The sequence below is a fragment of the Alligator mississippiensis genome, chromosome 5, assembly GCF_030867095.1.
Source record: "Alligator mississippiensis isolate rAllMis1 chromosome 5, rAllMis1, whole genome shotgun sequence".
Lineage (NCBI taxonomy): Eukaryota > Metazoa > Chordata > Crocodylia > Alligatoridae > Alligator > Alligator mississippiensis.
The window spans coordinates 128,668,564-128,686,687 of record NC_081828.1 but is presented as its reverse complement, the minus strand read 5'-3'; the positions used below and the strand labels follow the sequence as shown (position 1 = coordinate 128,686,687).

The following is an 18,124-nucleotide window of genomic DNA, read 5'->3' as shown; positions in this document are numbered from 1 at the left end:
CTGAGGACCCTTTTAGAAGAGAGCACAGCCAGGGAGATGACATTGCGAGTAGAGATGGAGCAGCAGACGGTACAGGCTGCCCAAATCGAGAGAGAGAGCCTGACCACAATAGGCCTGCAATTGGACAAACATGCATCCAGGGCTAACACGGAGTACCAGGAGCAGTTGCGAGAGCGGGAAGCCTTGAAAGAATTTTTGATAGAGACCGAGAGATGGGTAAAGACAGCATGGATCATACACCTAAAGGCCCAGGAAGACCAAGAAACCCACAAGGACACTAGTCTAGGAAGCTCCAGGAAGGAGAGGGGAGTAGAGAAACAAGAAAAGAGTACAATGACAGAGGGACCTCTTGAGACAGAAGCGGCAACAATGGGGGAAGGGAGTATCCCCACAGCTGTCAAGTATCTTGAGCAAAAGTGGAGTCACTGGGCAAGCCAGTATGCAGAGGAATTGAAGGGCTTGAGAGAAAAATTAGAAAAACTCGCCAGCAGGTATGATGCTGGGGTACTAACAGTTCCAAAATAGATACAACAGATGAAGGTAGATAAGGGGGATACAATAGCTGTGCAAGGCAGTGAGCAGGTCAGTGGGAGAAATAAGAACGGTGACCTAAGCTACGCTGGTCACACTAAAAAGGGAGGACTGCTAAGACAAAAAGGCCAGAGCCCAAAGATGACACAGGCTCTGGTATGTAATAGAACAGACACAGCTTCCAAAGGGGAGAGAGTGGCAGAAGCCCTGAGTAAAGGAAGGGTGCAAGGGCCTGAGATGGAAAGAAGGGGCCAAAGTCCCAGGGAACTTAAGGGGGGAGGAGAAGGACGTCTCAAGCTCCACCCTCAGAACGAAAGATCTAGCCCTGCACAACAGCCGAGACCGAACAGAGTACAGACGGCAGGCCAAGCTAAGGAGGCAGAAGGACCCTCAACACCAAAGGTAATCTGGTCGGAGAAAGAACAAAGAGGAGGAAGGAGGACCTATGTTTGTTAGTAACCTCCCAGGGCAAGTCAAATGGTGGACCCTGAGAAAAGTGGTGGAAGCCAGAGTCGGGGGAGTAGCCTTTGTGAAGGTATATACAGGACCCGGTGGGAGATCTACAGGCCAAGGAAAGATAGAATTTTGGAGGGAGCAAAATGCCCAGCGTGCACTGAGGATGCAGTGGGAGCTTTGGGGAAAGCTCAGGGACTGGCAAGAGACCAAGGAAAGGAGGGATTTATTACAAGGGACACAAAGAAGAGGAGATCTGGGACACATGAGGAGGAAGAAAAGGGACGAGACATCCCAAGTAGCAGAGAGTAGCTCTCTGAGGAAGAGAGAGGAGGCTGTCTTGTTAAATTGAGGGGGCTGTGGAAGAAAAGAAGGTAGGCCTGAATTGTACCCTACCAGGGATGGCTAATGTGGGGGGACTACCTGTGGCAGTGTAACTCCCGAGAAATCCCACATGGTGCGCCCTGGGTAAAAGGCGAGGAGGAGGCGCCTGAAACCTCTGCCTCCTGCATTTGAGTCACTGGGTGCCTGAAGAAAGGCTGAGAAGAGCCACTGAGTCCAGCAACACCCGAAGAGAGTGAAGATCCGCCTCGGTGAGTCGGGATCTTAAGGGGGGAGGTGTATCGCAGAGCACTGACCTACCCTGCTCCTAGAGAAGGGAAACTGCCAGGGAAAGAGCCCTGGCAGGGAATAAGGAGCACAGCTGTGGGTTGCCCGGGGCAACCAGGAGGTCAGCTGACCGTAAGGGGTAGGGCCTGGCCCTCATAAAGCCCAGGGGCTGAGGCCAGCCTAGCAGTTCCTTGCCAGCAGCTGGACAGAGAGGAGCTCCTGGAGCTAAGATGCGAGAACCGCAGGTACTCCTGAAGCAGAGTAAAGGATGGCGGCTCTAAGATGTCTGAGCAACATGGTTTTAGCCAGGCAGCTTTAAGTTACGTTATAGCCTAGGGGCTTGTGTTTTGCGTTGTTGTTGTTATTGTTACACCGGTGGCTTGGGCGAGGCTATTAGGGGTTGGAGAAGGCCTCATAGGGACCCACAGTGGTGTGGGGGCCCTAGCACCAGTAAGGGCACGGTGTACGGGGTGCATAGACCCCAGCCCCAGAGAGGGGGCACTACTGAGAAGCCCCAGTGCGGGCATGGTGAGCCCCAGAGAGGGGGCACTATTGAGAAGCCCCAGTGTGGGCGTGGTGAGCCCCTGAGGAAGGGCATAGCCCTGCGGTAAACCTCAGAGACGGGCGTAGCATTGCGGTAAACCCTAGAGAGAGGGGGTAGTAGTGCGGTGAGACCCGGGGAAAGGGGGTAGCAGGGCGGTGGGCCCAAGAGACAGGCGGCTTGACCGAGAAGTCCCAGAGTGGGCACAGAAGGCCCCAGGAGAGGGGCGGCTTTACCGAGAAGGCCCAGAGTGGGCACCGAGAGCCCCAGAAGAGGGGCGACATTATAGAGAAGGCTCAGTGTCAGCACAGAGAGCCCCAGGAAAGGGGCGGCATTAGAGAGAGAGCCCCAAGAGAGGGGTGGTATTCTTGAGAAGGCCAGAGTGGCCATGGAGAGCCCCAGGAGGGGGCGGCAGTACAGAAAAGGCCCCGGAGAGAGGGCGGCAGTACAGAAAAGGCCCTGGAGAGAGGGCGGCAGTACAGAAAAGGCCCCGGAGAGAGGGGCACAAGAGTAGACCGAGAGACCGAACAATGTCTAGTCCAACTGCGAGGCTTGGGGCGTGGTATAAGGGGTGGTTGGAGCCACATATAGCCCATAAGGCTAGGGTGTCCAGGGAGCACCCATCATCCAGTGAGACCCACGGAGAGTCCGGGAAACCACGGGGACAGAGGTCCCAACGAACCGTGTCCAAAAGGGAGTAAGGCAGCCTCCCAAACTTATATAAACATCAAAGACGTGGCGGGCGAGAATCAGAGGGTGCCCTTGGACTGGCTTGGCATGGGGGAAGGGGCCTTAAGGAAATCACGGCCTTCCTGGAGGACCCCCACCCATGACACAGTGTAATTCCAAGGATATGTAGAATTTGGGTGAAACTGCTCTCTTCAAGCCTTAAGATATGTGCACATGAAGGGCCTCTCAGCATGTCATAATTTATTTTCTGGATTCACAGGAGGAATAAAGAAGCAGGGAGTGATGGTAAAGATCAGAATTTTGCAAGCAGTCATTCATTTGAGTGAAGAAAAAAGAAAGCAGGTCACAGTAAAATTTAAAAAGGAAAATTAAAAAATATCAACTTCCCAAAGATTTTTAAGACTGGGTAGGTTCAGGACTTTTGTGTGCACAAAATCCACTGTTTAGTTAATTACAGTAAAAGCTGTATTATCTGGCACTTTATTAACTGGCATGCTCTATTAACCAGCACGCCAACTGATGCAGCAAAAGCGAAACCAGAAGTCCCACCGTGGCACTTCTGGTTTTGCTGAGTCCCACTTCGCCAACTTTGGACCACCGCCTGAGGCAAAGCAGCTGTGTGGGGCCCCCTTCTCTGTCCCCTGGCACACTGATGCTGGGGACTGAAAGCCCTGGCACACCAGATACAGCGGGAGGGGCAGCAGCCTGAACAGTCAAAGACACTTCTCAAGTAACCAGCATATTAGATTAACCGGCACTCCCCATTTCCCATGGATGCCAGATAACACGGCTTTTACTGTATTTAAATGTCCTCTGCCATCTCCTCTATGGGAATTTAGCCAGGTAGAAAGTAAGAATGTTAATGAAATATAAGAAGGAAATAGATTTTTCTAAAACTTTTAAACATTTTGCAATGGCTATATTTCTGTCAGGAGCTTACCTCTAGAGAATAATCACCATTTTGCTTCTAGGAAGTTCTCTCATATTACTGTGCTCTGAATCAAGCAATGTGCCTGGCTGGTGTTCTCACCTGGGATCACTAGAGGGAAGCAGTGACTGAGTATCTGCTATGTAACAGACCAAACAATTTTTCCCTTGTGGCTTCTGAAGTTATTTAAAAAAAAAAAAAAATGTATTTTAGCATTAATTCATGAGTTCTACTAATAAATTAAATTGGAAAAATTGTTTTCATTTTAATGTTGGATTGTTAATTGATCTTTGCTGTTGCAGTTTCCTTTACTTTCAATTTCTTTACTTACTTAAAATAAAATAATCATTGGCAATAAAAATTAACAAACACACTAGGCCCTACACCTTCAGTGTTTTGATGATTGCATCAGATCCAAGAGCTATTCCCAGGATTAAACACCTAAGGAAAGTGACGTAAAAACATGAAGCCAATACATGTGAAATAAATCAGAAAATGTACACCAGTAGACTGCTTTACATCAGGAACATTTAATGCTACTTCTAAGAAGTTTGATTCTTTTAAAAGTGGGTCTTATTTGGGCAGAACTAGAAATGTAGATTGTGAACCAAACCTCTCCAGTGTCTGTGGGTGTTTGAAATTTGATTTTTGGGCCTGGCTTGTTTAGACCATTTATGCCTGGAGATTTCATTTTAAAGTTATAGAACTGATATTCTTTTCTCAGTAGCCAGAAACTGTTGGAGTAGGAAGCTCCTTAATTTTTATGCTCTCAAAGCTAGACAAAGTCACTTGAATTTTTGCATATTATTAGTCCTGAGGCAGAAACTGAGCAAACACATGACCAGCCTGCCACTGGAAACTATGATCCTTCCTACCTTGCTTCAGTGCCCTGGGTATCAATAATAATAAAATTGCAATAGAGAATAGCCAAAGTTAATGATAGATCTGGTTGGTCCAAGAGGCTAACAGGGTGACTAAGAGAGAATAAAACTCTTTCTTAATATGATACTGGATCTGCGGGGAATATAACTGATTCTCTCTGCAACAAGAATTTCCTACAGTAGCTCAGTAGGTATGTGCAGCATTGTAAACTGGGATGTATGCCTTACACATGATACGGGGAATATAAAACCATTTAGCTTTGATAGTACTTCTTGATGCAAGCATCATGTTGCTATGAGATATAAGCGAAGAATTGTAGGCATAGTGTGGCAGGATGATATGCATCAGGGGAAACTCATTTCATAAATCATATGAGAACCAAATTGGAGATGAACCTGTTCCCTCCTGTAAGCTTTTCAGCTGCGTTCAGACCAGACATTATGGAACAGATAGAGCAACAAATGCCATTCTGAAAGACATGAATGAACCTATAATGAAACCAAACAGGAAGCCAAATAATAAATACATTCAATAAAAGAAAGCATTCAAATGAGATCATTAGTCTTGCCCATTATATGCCTATTATATTTAATGTAAACCAATTGCATTTATCCACATATGTGTTTATATTATCTCCTAGCTAGCTAGCTAGCTAGTTTTGCACATATATGGACATATGCATTTTATTTTTATATATATATATATATATATATATATATATATAAATATGGGGGAAAGAGAGAGAATATATGGATATTATATTATATATATGGATAAATGCAATGCAATGTCCATATATTTCTCTCTCACTGTCTCTTCATATATACACACACACATATATTTACACATACATACGTGTGTGTGTACATATATATAAATGTACGTGTGTATATGTATATATGTGTGTACCCACACCACACACACAAACACTATACGAAGGAACTTTTATCTAACAGTTCCACAAGTATTTTTGACATTATTGCTCTAGCTGTATTTTTGTTATAGTGAGTTTTTGGGTAATTTCATGCTTTGGTGATAGCAAGAGGTTATTTAAAGGTCATGAAAATGTCATAGGAACCATCCAACAGAAATGTCAAGTGCAAAAATAATAGAAAGTTACTGAAATGTTGGGTGCCTCAGACAAGTTAAAACCCGCTGACAAGTTAAAAAAGTACTTCTAGTGGTACTCACACCTTGTCCATAGTTGTAAGGAATAATCTTGACATTTTTAGGTAAGCTTTCCAAGGACCTCTAAGCATTTTGCCAGGTGTTAAAGCTAAACAGTGCTCTTGAGTTGTCGATTGTAGGTGGTGTTTAGGTCCTTTTGGTCACTATATGTAGAGATCAACTCCTTAAGTGGATCTGGAACTAAATTTTGCAGATGTGGCCCATATCAATCGATTAATGAAACAAGGTATGATATATTTGCTCTGCATTTTTAAGAAGTACCTGGGTGCAAGCAGCTACTGTTGATTTGTAAGTCCTCTCCAAGAATCAGGTTCAAGCTCAGGTGCCTAAATATGAATATGATTTCCTTCAGAACAAGGGAAATGCATGTAAAGGCCTCAGTTATGACTTAAATCTTTCTCCTCCCCTGTGAGGGAACTCCTGGAAGGTTTGTGACTCTCGCATCCTTTATAAGGTATTAATTTTTCTTCTTAAGGTTAATGGGAAATAGTGACCGGTACTTGGACCTCCACGCCTGCAGACCAACACTTGTATGATTTGGTCCTAATAAAACAGTGGAGATATTTATGACCTGATTTTCAGAGATGGCCACGGTCATCCCCACAAACTCTCAACTGCCATTGACTTCATGTGAATATTTCAGCACTTCTGAAAGTTAGCCTTTTAATGTTTCCAGCACATTTTAATAATTTAGAGAAGACAAAAATTGCAGTTTACAAACCCATTGCCTTTTGCCAGTTTTTATAGTTCCAGCCTGTGCCAGATAGGCGTATATTCTTGATGAGCTAATTGTGAGTGATGGCATATGCATTAGCAGTTTTACTTACTGTGGTGTTTGTGGTTAATCTGTTTTATTCAATGGAATAGGATGGTTGTATTACAAGTGACCTGGGTATTTTCAGAGCATATTAACTGCTCAGTTACTTCATGTCACGATTGCTCTTTTATAATTCTCTTAAAGTTCAGAATTCCTCCAGAAATTGTTGCAATAAATATTCTTCTGGGGAATGAAAATGGAGCCTGTATCCTTTACTGAGACAAAAAAAAAAAATGGTATTTGATACAAATTGTTTTTGCCTTGCCCCATAATTGCTGCTTGCAGCCCTTGATCCCCATGACATAACAAGTCTTGACTCTCATTTTGTGCTCTCTACTTTTTCCCAAATCTCCCATTGGTATAGTCAGGAGTTTTCAGCATATAGAATTTAGAATTTAGCAGAACACCAGAGATGAGATCAACCATATGGATTTGGGAGCTGAAAAGTTTTTAACTTGTTTGCTGTTTTAGTGTAAGCCTAGGTTTTTGCATCTTTAAACTTTATTATGTGATCGTAAAAAGAGATGGTTTCAAAAAATGATAACTACTTATTAAACCGTTTATTGTTCATTTGTCGGCTGTATTTTGCAGTTCCTGTGTGACAGACATGTGTGAGTGTCCAGTTCACAAAAACTGCTACTGCGAGTCTTTCCTTGCCTATGCCCGCACCTGTCAGAGGGAAGGTATCAAAGTCCAATGGAAACCTGAGCAGAACTGTGCAGGTAAGCACCCTCTGATGGCTTCATTGCAATTTAGTGCATAGTTTGGAAGAAAGAAACTTGTAGCTCACAGTTATTTTGCTGGGGAAAAAAAAATAGAAATCAATAAATGGCTAATAGAATGGATTTTGCTGAACAGTGAGGCTGTATTCTTAGTAAGGAAGAAAGCACTTACCAGGAAACGTTTTTCAGCAAGTGAATCCTAGAAATGTTCCACTAAAAACACTATTACAAAACTCTCTTCCAGTCACCTCTGTTTTAGCCACGAGGAAAATGCTTACTGCTCTAGTTCAGAGATTGCAGACAATTACAGATAATGTTTCTACTCTTTTGTCCTCCTGTGAAAGTACAGATATTTCTCTGTCTACCTATTATTATTATTATAGCTAGATTGCAAGCAAAAGCACCTGTGGTAAGAATATACTGTGCTAATCTGCATTAATTTTGGTCACTGAGGCAAAGTTCCTATGTATTTAGTTTTGCATGAATTGCAAATAGTTCTAAGTAATTTTTTCCACAGAAAGTAGTGTCGTGTGGTCATGGACATTACAGATGACTGGTTCCGTTGATGATGGACCTGTTGCTTTAGGTCATTACATAAAGGCATTAGATTATCCTGAAATTTATTCAGATATATGTAAAACAATTTATGATAGCTTGAAAAGATGAGGGAAGGGCACTCTGTGCTGGTTGAAGAGTTGTTATTCTGTGGTTCCCTCTGGTTATTGAATGACTGACTCATTGTCTCTCCTTTTGTCTTTAACTTCCTTTTAATAAAAGCAAACAGACACAAGAGGGCTGATTAATGGGATGGAATATATTTAATTAATTGCTCCTGAAAACTTTGAGTGCCTATTAGGGGTGTGCAAAGTGGGCCCTATTCAATTTGGATTTGGATTCGGCCTGAATCAGGGATAGTTATTCGATTCGTTGATTTGGATCACTGTCCCTGATTCAATTCGGCTGAATCCGAATCTGAAGATTTGCTATTCGGACATAGACACAGCTTTAAAAGTTTTTGCTACGTATGTTGACGTACCAGCGCAGCTTGTGATCACTGCAATGCTGGGGCAGATGGAGCATTCCACACACGTGTGGGGGGGCCCTCCATGTGCTTGGCGGTGAACCCGGAAGTGGACTGGAAGTACTTTTGGTCCACTTCTGGGTCTGCCAGGGAGTGCATAGGCCCCCCCCCCCGGACCCAGGAGGCACGAGTCGCCGAGCTGGGGGGGTGCCCCCCTGCGCACTCCCCAATTGACCCAGAAGTGGACTGGAAGAGATTCTGGTACACTTCCAGGTCTGCTGCCAAGCATGCTGGGAGCCCCCGCACTTCTGTGGGACACTCTATGCGCCCCAGCATCACAGCACTCATAAGCCCCTGCTACCTAGAGGTATGTAGAAAAAACATTTAAATCTGTCTCTATGTCTGAATCTTTCTGAATCTCTCCGAATTGATTCAGAGAGTTCCTATTTGATTCAGAGAGATTAAAGGATCCTCTGATTCAATTTGGATTGAGAGATTCGGCCACTGAATCAGGCAAAATCTCTGCTGAATCGAATCAGGGACTGAAGCTTCGCACAGCCATAGTGCCTATATATGTGCTCCAAGGTGGGGCCAGGGGGGATATTTTAATTACACAGGCTCACAGGAGCTGCTCTAATTAAAGTGCCACAGCATCTTGTGTATTCAGCGTTCTGCATTTCAAAATGGCAGTGGGGGTGCTTTAACTAAATCTCATTCGATGAACTTAGCACCCTCACTGCCATTTTAGCTATAAGATAAAGGGCTGACAGATGGACACAGATAGGTGAGGGACAAGGAGAAAGGAGGAGACAATGTTGTTCAGGCTGCTAGAGACCAGTCTCATCACAATAGCAAGTAGTAACCTAACCTATCATTTGCAACAGGAGTGCCTTAAGCTGTTGTCCTTCATTTGCTACAAATAGGAAACTAATACAAGCTTTCAACAACCACTTCCTGTCCTTGCAGTGGCAGGACATTAACAGTGTCCTTGTCCTCTTGCTTTGCCTACAGTAGGTTAAGGCATTCTTGCTGTTTTGGAGCAATATGCCTGGCAGTTGTGTAGTGGGGTTGTTTGTGAAGTTTTAAGAATATTGTGACAGCTGTAGCTGTTGTAGGGCTTGTTACCACTGCCCTGAGTTCATTTTCCTACAGGCGGTGACAGGGTGGATCTCAGCTTCGGATCACCTGGTTTGCCACTAAGTTGATCTTGTGTTTCTCGCTTGCCACGACTTTCATGAAATTATATTCCTAGGAGGCACTGGCCAAGGTGATTCTACCCGGTCTCAATCCCTGCTTTCTTCTGTGGGGCTCCAAACCTCTGCTTAGCCCAACCTAGCCTCTCCAGATGGTACTCGAAGTTCTCTGTAGCCAGGTCGTAGTGCTCCCTGTTAGTCTATTATGGGCTGGCCGTGGCCTGTGCTCAGATATCTGAAAAAAGGGCCCCCCCCCCCCCCAAACGCCCCCAACTGCTCTCAGTGTCCTTGCCAGGCTCAGTCCATGTCCCCTTCACCTGGGGTCAGGCTCTTATATCCCAATCACAACAGAAAACAAATCAATTAGTCCAGTCGCTGTTCTGCATAGGCCTGCCTAGCTTATTCGTGAATATTCACAGTCCCAATAGGATCCGTACCATAAGCAGCAAGACTCTAACCTTGAACAGCATTTCCTCTGTCCTCTTCTCTGGATCCTCAGCTGACACTCTGCTCCAGCGATTATCAAAAGCCATGTGTGTGCAGGCCTCCGTCTGCCTCCTTCTCAGGGTCATACCCACAGTGTTCCTCTGGCAAGTTTTGCAACCCATGCCTGCAGGGACGCTCAGCCTCTCCTGTCTCTGCAGTTTGCAGGGAACTTACGCCCCTCTATCCCTTCTTTGAGGCCAGAAATACCTCTGAGCAGCCTCCCTCCAATCCTGAATGAGATGCTGCTCCAGAAGTGTGGTGAATGTTTCTCTTCCCTTCTGGTCTCCAGCTTTAACCCTACCGGCCCTCCATGCTCTGAGTGTTGTTTGTTTTCACTTTCCCTGTCTGTTGCTGCTGGCTGCTTTTCTTCTCCTGACCTCCCCTGCCCAGCATGTAAGGTACCTCGGGGCTTTTGTTTGCTCTCTCTCAATCCTTCACAAATATGTTACACAAGGATTTGTATAGGCTAGTTTGGATAGGGATGATCCTGCCTTCAGCATGGGGGTGGACTAGATGACCTCTTGCAGTCTCTTCCAACCCTACTTTTAGAGTCAATGGACCAGAAGGGATCCATAAGATCATCGGGTCCAGTCCCCTGTCATATCCCAGCAGTTAAAGAGCTCAGACTAGCTCAACAAGGTGCTATTCCAGCCTCCTCTTGACCACCTCCAAGGATGGCAACCGGACCACCTCTCCTGGGAGTGTGTTCCAAGTTCTAGTTACCCTTATGGAGAAGTTCTTCCTTATGTCCAGCTTAAATCTTCCCTCTATTAGTTTGTGACCATTGGTCCTTGTCCTCCCAAGGGGTGCCTTCCTGAAGTTGCTCCCCCAGATCCTGGTGTTCCCCCCTAACATTTGTAAGTGGCTATCAAGTCAACTCACAGCCTCCTCTTACCCAGACTGAACAAGCCCAGCTCCTGGAGTCTCTCCTCATAGGGTCTATCCTCTAGGTCCCTAATCATGCAGGTGGCCCTTCTCTGCACCCTCTTGAGTTTAGCCACATCCTTCTTAAAGTGCAGCTCCCAAAACTGGGCACAGTACTCCAGTTGAGGCCTCACCAATGCTGAGTAGGGAGGGAGAAGCACCTCCTTGGATCTGTTGGCAACACATCGGCTGATGCAAATCAGCGTTCTATTTGCCCTGCTGGTGACTTCCTCGCACTGTTGGCTCATATTCATCTTCTGGTCGATTGTGACCCCCAGGTCCCGGTCAGATGCTGTGCCAGCCTGTGGGCTACCACCTGTCCTATAGTTGTGGTGAAGGTTCTTCCTGCCCAAGTGAAGTACCTGACACGTTTCCCTGTTGAACCTCATCTGATTCCGATCAGTCCATAGAACCAGTCTGTCAAGGTCATCCTGGCTTTTTACCCTGTCTTTTGTTATGACCACATTTCCCCACAGCTTGGTATCATCTGAAAACTTAATCATAGATCATTCCATCCCCTTATCCAAGTTGTTAATAAATATGTTAAAAGGCATGGGTCAAAGAACTGAACCCTGTGGGACACCATTGGAGACAGTCCTCCAGGATGAGGCCATCCCATTGATTAAAACTGTCCGGGGCCAGCCTCTAAGCTGGTTATCCACAAACCTCACTGTAGGCTGGTCCAGGTCAGCACCCTCCAGTTTGATTGAGAAAATTTCATGGGAGACAGAATCAAAGGCCTTACTGAAATCTAAGTAAAAGCTGTCTACCTTGTCCAGCTGGTTAATTACCTGGTCGTAAAAGGACACCAGGTTTGTCAGGTATGATCTACAAAGCCGTGCTGGTTTTTTCTTAATACCCTATCAGTTGCAAGCATGCGGTTGATGGCCTCTTTAACAATTTTTTCAAAAGTTTTTCCAAGGACCAAAGCCAAACTGACCCGTCTGTAGTTTGCAGGGTAATCCCTCCTCCCTTTCTTAAAGATGGGCACCATGTTGGCCCTCTTCCAGTTGTCTGGGACCACTCCCGAGTTCCACAACTTTTCAAATATTTTTGCCAAGGGCCCTGTTATGAGTTCAGCCAGTTCTTTCAGGACTCTTGGATGTAGATCATCTGGCCCAGAGGACTTGAAGACATCCAATTGTTCTAAGAGGACCCTTACCTGTTCAGGACTGATTTCATGTTGTCTATAGACTTCCCCATGTTCTCTGGGCCTCTGGATGGGTGCTTAGCTCCTATTAGCCTTCTGGAATACAGATGTAAAGTATTCATTTAGGAGCTCAGCCTTTTCATGGGGGTCAACTGTGGTCTCTCCCTTCATATTCAGTAGAGGTCCCATCGTGGAGCTTGGTTTTTTTTTCCTTCTTGCTCCCTATGTACCTGTAGAAGGACTTTTTGTTGTCCTTTATATTGGATGCCAGCTTGATCTCCATGCCTGCCTCGGCTTTCCATATCTCATACCTGCAGACCCTGGTTATATAAGTGAACTCTTCTCTGGTTGCTGAACCTTTTTCCCATTGATTATATGTGTCTTTTTTCTTTTTCAAAAGTTCTCTGATGTCCCTGTTGAGCCAAGTCGGTCTCTTGGCTACTTTCCCACTCTTTGATCGTGTGGGAATGACCTCTTTTTGGGCAGTGAGAATTGCCCTCTTGAAGAGGCACCATTGCTCCTGAACTCCCAAATCATCTAGTTGCTGGTTCCAGAGGGCCTTTCTAACTGGCCTCCTGCGTTTGTCGAAGTCTGCCCTTCTGAAATTTAGGACTTCTGTTCTACTAATTGGGATCCTATCCTTCCAGTGGACGGTGAACCTAATCAGGTCGTGATCTACATCCAATCTTCAGCTCCCCTACCATGTCCTCCTCTTTAGTAAGCACTAAGTCCAGAGCGACTTTACTCCTAGTTGGTCCTTTGACAACCTGTAACGGGAACAGGTCATCGATAGCTGCCAAGAAATTGGCTGACTGGCTGGAGCCGGCCAAATGGTCCTCCCAGCAGATGTCAGTGTAGTTGAAGTCACCCATGACAATCAGGTCTTTAGTTCTGGCTGCCTCAGTCAATTCCCTGGAGAATGCCTTATCATTCTCCTCTTGTTGCCCATGCTTCTGTCATTTTCATAAAGGCACCTGAGTTCCCCTCTGGTCACCTCAGTTTTTCTGTCACTATGTGAGTATCTTAGGATGTTGGTGCTTCAATGCCCTCTCCTGAGTCATTATGGGAAGAGGATTCATGTAAAACAGTGGAACCTCCTCCCTCTCCCCAGACCTGCCTAGTTTAAAGCCCTCTTCAGCAAGCCAGTGATTCTTGTAGAAAAGAGCTTGCTCCCTCTATCTGTGAGGTGAATACCATCTCTTGTGTGTAGACCACTGCCATTGGACTGCATGCCAAGGTCAAGGAATCCGAAGCCTGTGTGGTGATACCATCTGCGAAGTCTTTGGTTGACATCTACAATGCACTCCTCCTTTTGTTGGGCTCAGGCCCTGACTGGGAGGATTGAGGAGAAAGACCACTTGTGCTCCTAGTTCCTTGAGCTTTGCCTCCATTGTCTTGTAGTCACCCAGGGCTGTTTCTTGCCATATCGTTGCTGCCCACATGGACAAGGAGCATGGGGTAGTGGTCCGTAGGGTGGACCAGCTTAGGGATCCTTTCCGTAACATCTTGGATCCTGGCTCCTAAAAGGCAGCAGACCTCTTGAGCAAGAAGGTCTGTATGGCAAATGGCTCCTTCTGTGCCCCGCAGGAGGGAGTCTCCCATGACAATCACCCTTTGTTGTTTCCTTGGTGGGGGCGGCTGTTCCTGTCTTGCTTGCAGTGCAGAGGACACAGATGCCCCATACATCAATGTTGTGATGGCTGCATAGCTATTGTGCAGGGCTATTGGTGGAGCAACTGATGTGCCACTTGGCTTCGGGCCTGAAGTGACCAACTTCCACTTGCCATTTGTTGGGTCATCCTGCTCAAGCCTGTTCTTCTGCCTGGTTTTCCATGGTGTCCTTTTCTGGGTGCAGGGCCTGGCAGTACGCGTTGATCTCCATCATGTGCTCCCTGATAATACACAGCCTGTTCACCTCCTCCTGGAGCTCCCTCCCCTGGGCCTCCAGAATCGCCACCAGCAAGCAAATCTGAGAAGTGGGGTTGCCAGTGCCCCATGATTCCATGCTATGATTCCATGCAAGCTTCAATGAAAGGAGCTCCTTTAATAGGAGCTGTCCACACAAATATTTTTTTCACCATTTTTCTACTGTTTTGTTAAAATAGTCCCTGCAAGAACATTTTGAGGGAATTAGACATGTATCTTCCATTAACATTTAGAGAAGACACTTTTAAATGCTTTTTAAAAACTTAGCTGATCTCTAGAGATTCTGTATCCTTTCCCATTTGCAAAAATCTTTGAGCATATGGGTATTCTGTGTTTGAGCATGTACTCCTAAGTGATCTTTAGTTCATTATACGATATCAATAATTGACTGGTATTAGAGTGGCCCATTTTATATAGCAAATGGTATGGTCTGAGCAAGAGACTCATAAAAATAAAATGCCTCCATTATTATGCTTCTTATGGTAACAATAGCCAGGATCAAGATTTAAATCTCTGAATGCCTTTTTTTCAGCCCTACTGTTGCAAATATTTTGTCCTAATTAAGGATAAAAGTTTCTCAGTATGAAACAGTATATCTGTCATAAAAGTTTTGTATTCTGTGACTTTCATTTCCTGTTTGACATTTCATAGCCAGTGGGATATTTGGAAGGGTTGTGTTCTGATGGGAATGGAACACACTTATTAGTGAAGTCAGGTTTTAATTATTCTTTTGTGTGTTATAAAACATATATTTTGTGTGCTTGCCAGCTCCTATACCCAGGCTGTTGTATGCTTAGCTCATTCTAATAATCTTTAGAATATTTGTGTTGTCCGGACTGCCAGCCGAATGGGATGCTCAGAAGGCTACATATACGTCCTCTTCTCTAGACTTTTTTTTATCCTAACCAGAAAGTGTTACTCATTTACTCCTGTTACTCATTTTCCAAATATTGTAGCACATGCTTGCTCCTCTTTAAGTTTATAGTGCACATATGATATACACTGTCAATCAAGAGGAAGGTTCATAGAAGGTATTAGGGAGTGGAAGATTTGTTACAGAAGAAAAGTGCTGATTGATGGTAGGAACTGGCTGGTGAAACCAGTATAGAAGCCAAGAGTATTCAGAAAGAAGTGAGGGATTATATGAGAAACAGGGGAGTTGAGAAGAGAATGAGAAGCTATGAGGGTATTTATGGCAATTAGATGACATATGGGGTAAGAGAAAGAAAATCAGGATGGTTGGGGTATGAAGGAAGAAATAAATAAAAGGGACTCAATAAGAGAAGTTAGAGGTTTGCTGAGGGAGTGACTAAACTTGAGAGAAGAAATGAGAAAATGGGAAGGTGGTGGAAACAAGGGGTGATAAAGAAAAAGATACTTTTAGAAAGCTGAGGAAGAAAAGGAAGCAGCTCAGGGTTGGGAAGCTAAAGGTTTGGGAAACAGGAAACAGTAAATTAATTTGGAGTCTTTGGAGGCTTGAAGACATACATTTCAGATTCAGAATTAGGGAAAGGAGGTAATTACATATGGAACGGGAGCTGTGACTTTGCTAAAAGGAAGGCAAGGCATGGTGTAGTCAGCTATTAAGAGGGGCTGCATGTAGTAGCATTTAGAAGTCCATTTAGTCCAGGTATTGGCTCCTTCTCACTTGCTTGTGTCAACATTCAGTGTTATTATTAGCGGTGATTCCAGGTGTCATCATTCACATTGACATTCACTTTTCAGGTGTCTGATTTTGTCGTCCTGGTTTTCTCTCTTCTTCTGGAGAATTTATGTCCAAAATACAGATTGTTTTCAAATGATGGAGTTTTTTGTTGACATTTCTGCTATATTTTTTTTCTTGAAACTGTTTATTTGTTGTCTGTGAGATACTGAGGAAGGCATTTCTAGCTTTTAAATGAAAATCTGTGTGAAAGTAGAGTTATTAAAAACACCAACCTTCCCACCCCCTCAATATTGTTAAAGGGCTATTTTGATCCCCTCCTTTCCATTGACAGGGTTATCATGAAATTATGTCCAATATTTTAAGCAGAAGGTAGTAAAGAGAACTTAGAGGTTTGCTGAGGTTTGCTTGCTCTCCCCCAAGCTGGGGGTGGGGGGGGGGAGGGGGGAGAGATGAGAAATGATGCCCAGATTATAAATCCTGGAAACACTAGAAATACCAGAACCTGTGCAGCAGGGATAGAAAAAGTAGCACACTGCAATCTTATAGAACTCCTGCTTCAGAAAGGACTGGAGATTTGAGAATGCAGAAGAGCTACTTGAGGCCAATTTAAGACAGACAGCTATTTGAGATCCCTCAAACTCTATATTAGACATCAAATTTTGTTATATTTTAGTAAAAATTGCCATGTAACAGCTGAAAACAAAATATGCCTACTGTAATGGAATTGTGGTTCATGATTAGGATTCAAAAATAATATACGTGTTCTAGAAGAGTGGAAACAGTTCTATTAGACTGTTGTGAAAGCTGTTTTATCAATAAATATTATCCATATTTATTAATAATTTATTCATAAATTAATTAAATTACCCTCACCAGCATGCAATTTCTTAAACAGAATTTGGACCCCAAAATGAATTCAAAAGATGTTTTCTTTGTGTATGTGGTAATGAGTCACTGCTACAATCCATAGGAAGTCTACCTCCATTTTATACTTTGAGTGGGTTTTTTTAATGGTTGGTAAAGAAAAAAAATCAAATAACCTTTTCCCCCGATACACACAATTTCAATATTTAGAATGTCGAAGCAAATATCAGCTATTTTCTTTTCAGTTTTCCACTTGCAGAGTAATAACCTTTTATTCCACCATGGACAGCAACAGAAAATATGACAGTGATATCTACTATCTTCTGTTATTTGAAGGAAATATATATGTTTTGACTCGATGAAAGCGACATTTTCTAACAAGCAGAAAACCATCAATTCCTGCCAGGTAGAACAGTTCCAGCAAATTAGCAGTGCCAGCATTGCCTAGAGTTTAGTCTGCTCTCAGTTACTCTACGGAAAAAATGGCCCCTGGTTGGGGAGTGGAATGGTAGCCTGGGGCCACTTTTTTTTTCCTAACACATAGGGTGCGGCACCAAATGGAGTCTTCAGTTGGACCTGAAGATGTGGACATTACTGCAATAAAACTTTGTAAAACAAATTACTTAGGCTATGGACAGAAATTACACATGAACCGGTATAAGTAATTGAAAACTGGTTCAAATCTGTAACACAGTAGATGTTAAGTTTACATAAGCTGCTTTCAAGATGGCCAAAACCAGTTTAAGATAAGCCTGGATGAATATAGTACTAGACTTAACTGATTTAGGTTAAATCGGTTTATTGAACTTTTGTCCCAGATCCCCTCCAGATTCAAGTTAACTCACCCCCAGCATCCCAGGATGGTTTGCACCTCCCCAGTAAACCCTCCCCTCATAGGGTAGGTGGGCTAGCCTTAGCTCAAGCTGTTTGCTCCAGTGCAGCAGGGCGGCATGGTCTAGTACTCCTTAGTTTCTAGCTTGGGTCACTGCAGGCATGTGGCTGCATTTTTGGAACCAAAAGTGAATGTCTGTTCACTTGCTTATTGGTTCAATCTATGCAGCTTAGACTAACCTGTGAAGATTGAATCGATTTAGCCTCAGGATTTTTGACTGTTTGTACTTAGTATTAGAATTTTAAAACTTAAACTTATACAGTTTTCTGTATCAAACATTCATACCTTTAGAGCTACATTTTAGAGTAACAATATAAGGTCTCAATTTTTAGAGGTGCCCAATTTAAGGCCTCAAGCACACATTACATTTATGTTGCAATTAATGTGTTAACCACACTATTATTAGCAACATGCCAAATGTTTATTGAATTTATGGTGCCATAAAATGGCAGACCAGCCACAAAGATGCTCTGCATAAAATGGAATATGAACTTGCCCAGGTACCATTGCCGACAAGCAGGCTGCTCTGGTTCTGCTATTGACAATCAGTGTTTATCAGAATCAGGATGCAGGCTCAGCAAGTTTGCTGCTAGGCAAGGCATCAAACCAGCCAGGTTGCAGCAAGCACTGGGAGGTTCATC

At 44.1% G+C, this 18,124-nt stretch overlaps 1 protein-coding gene across 3 annotated transcripts in view; it reads left to right on the top strand.

Annotated features, from left to right (window-relative positions):
• The window catches only part of BMPER (BMP binding endothelial regulator), a 242,062-nt gene that overhangs the window by 207,936 nt on the left and 16,002 nt on the right, over positions 1-18,124 (top strand). For all 3 annotated transcript variants that reach the window (XM_059728689.1, XM_019483425.2, XM_014602611.3), the window contains one exon: positions 7,231-7,361. In XM_059728689.1, the coding sequence (XP_059584672.1) occupies positions 7,231-7,361 (131 nt within the window). The remainder of the gene's footprint in view (positions 1-7,230; positions 7,362-18,124) is intronic.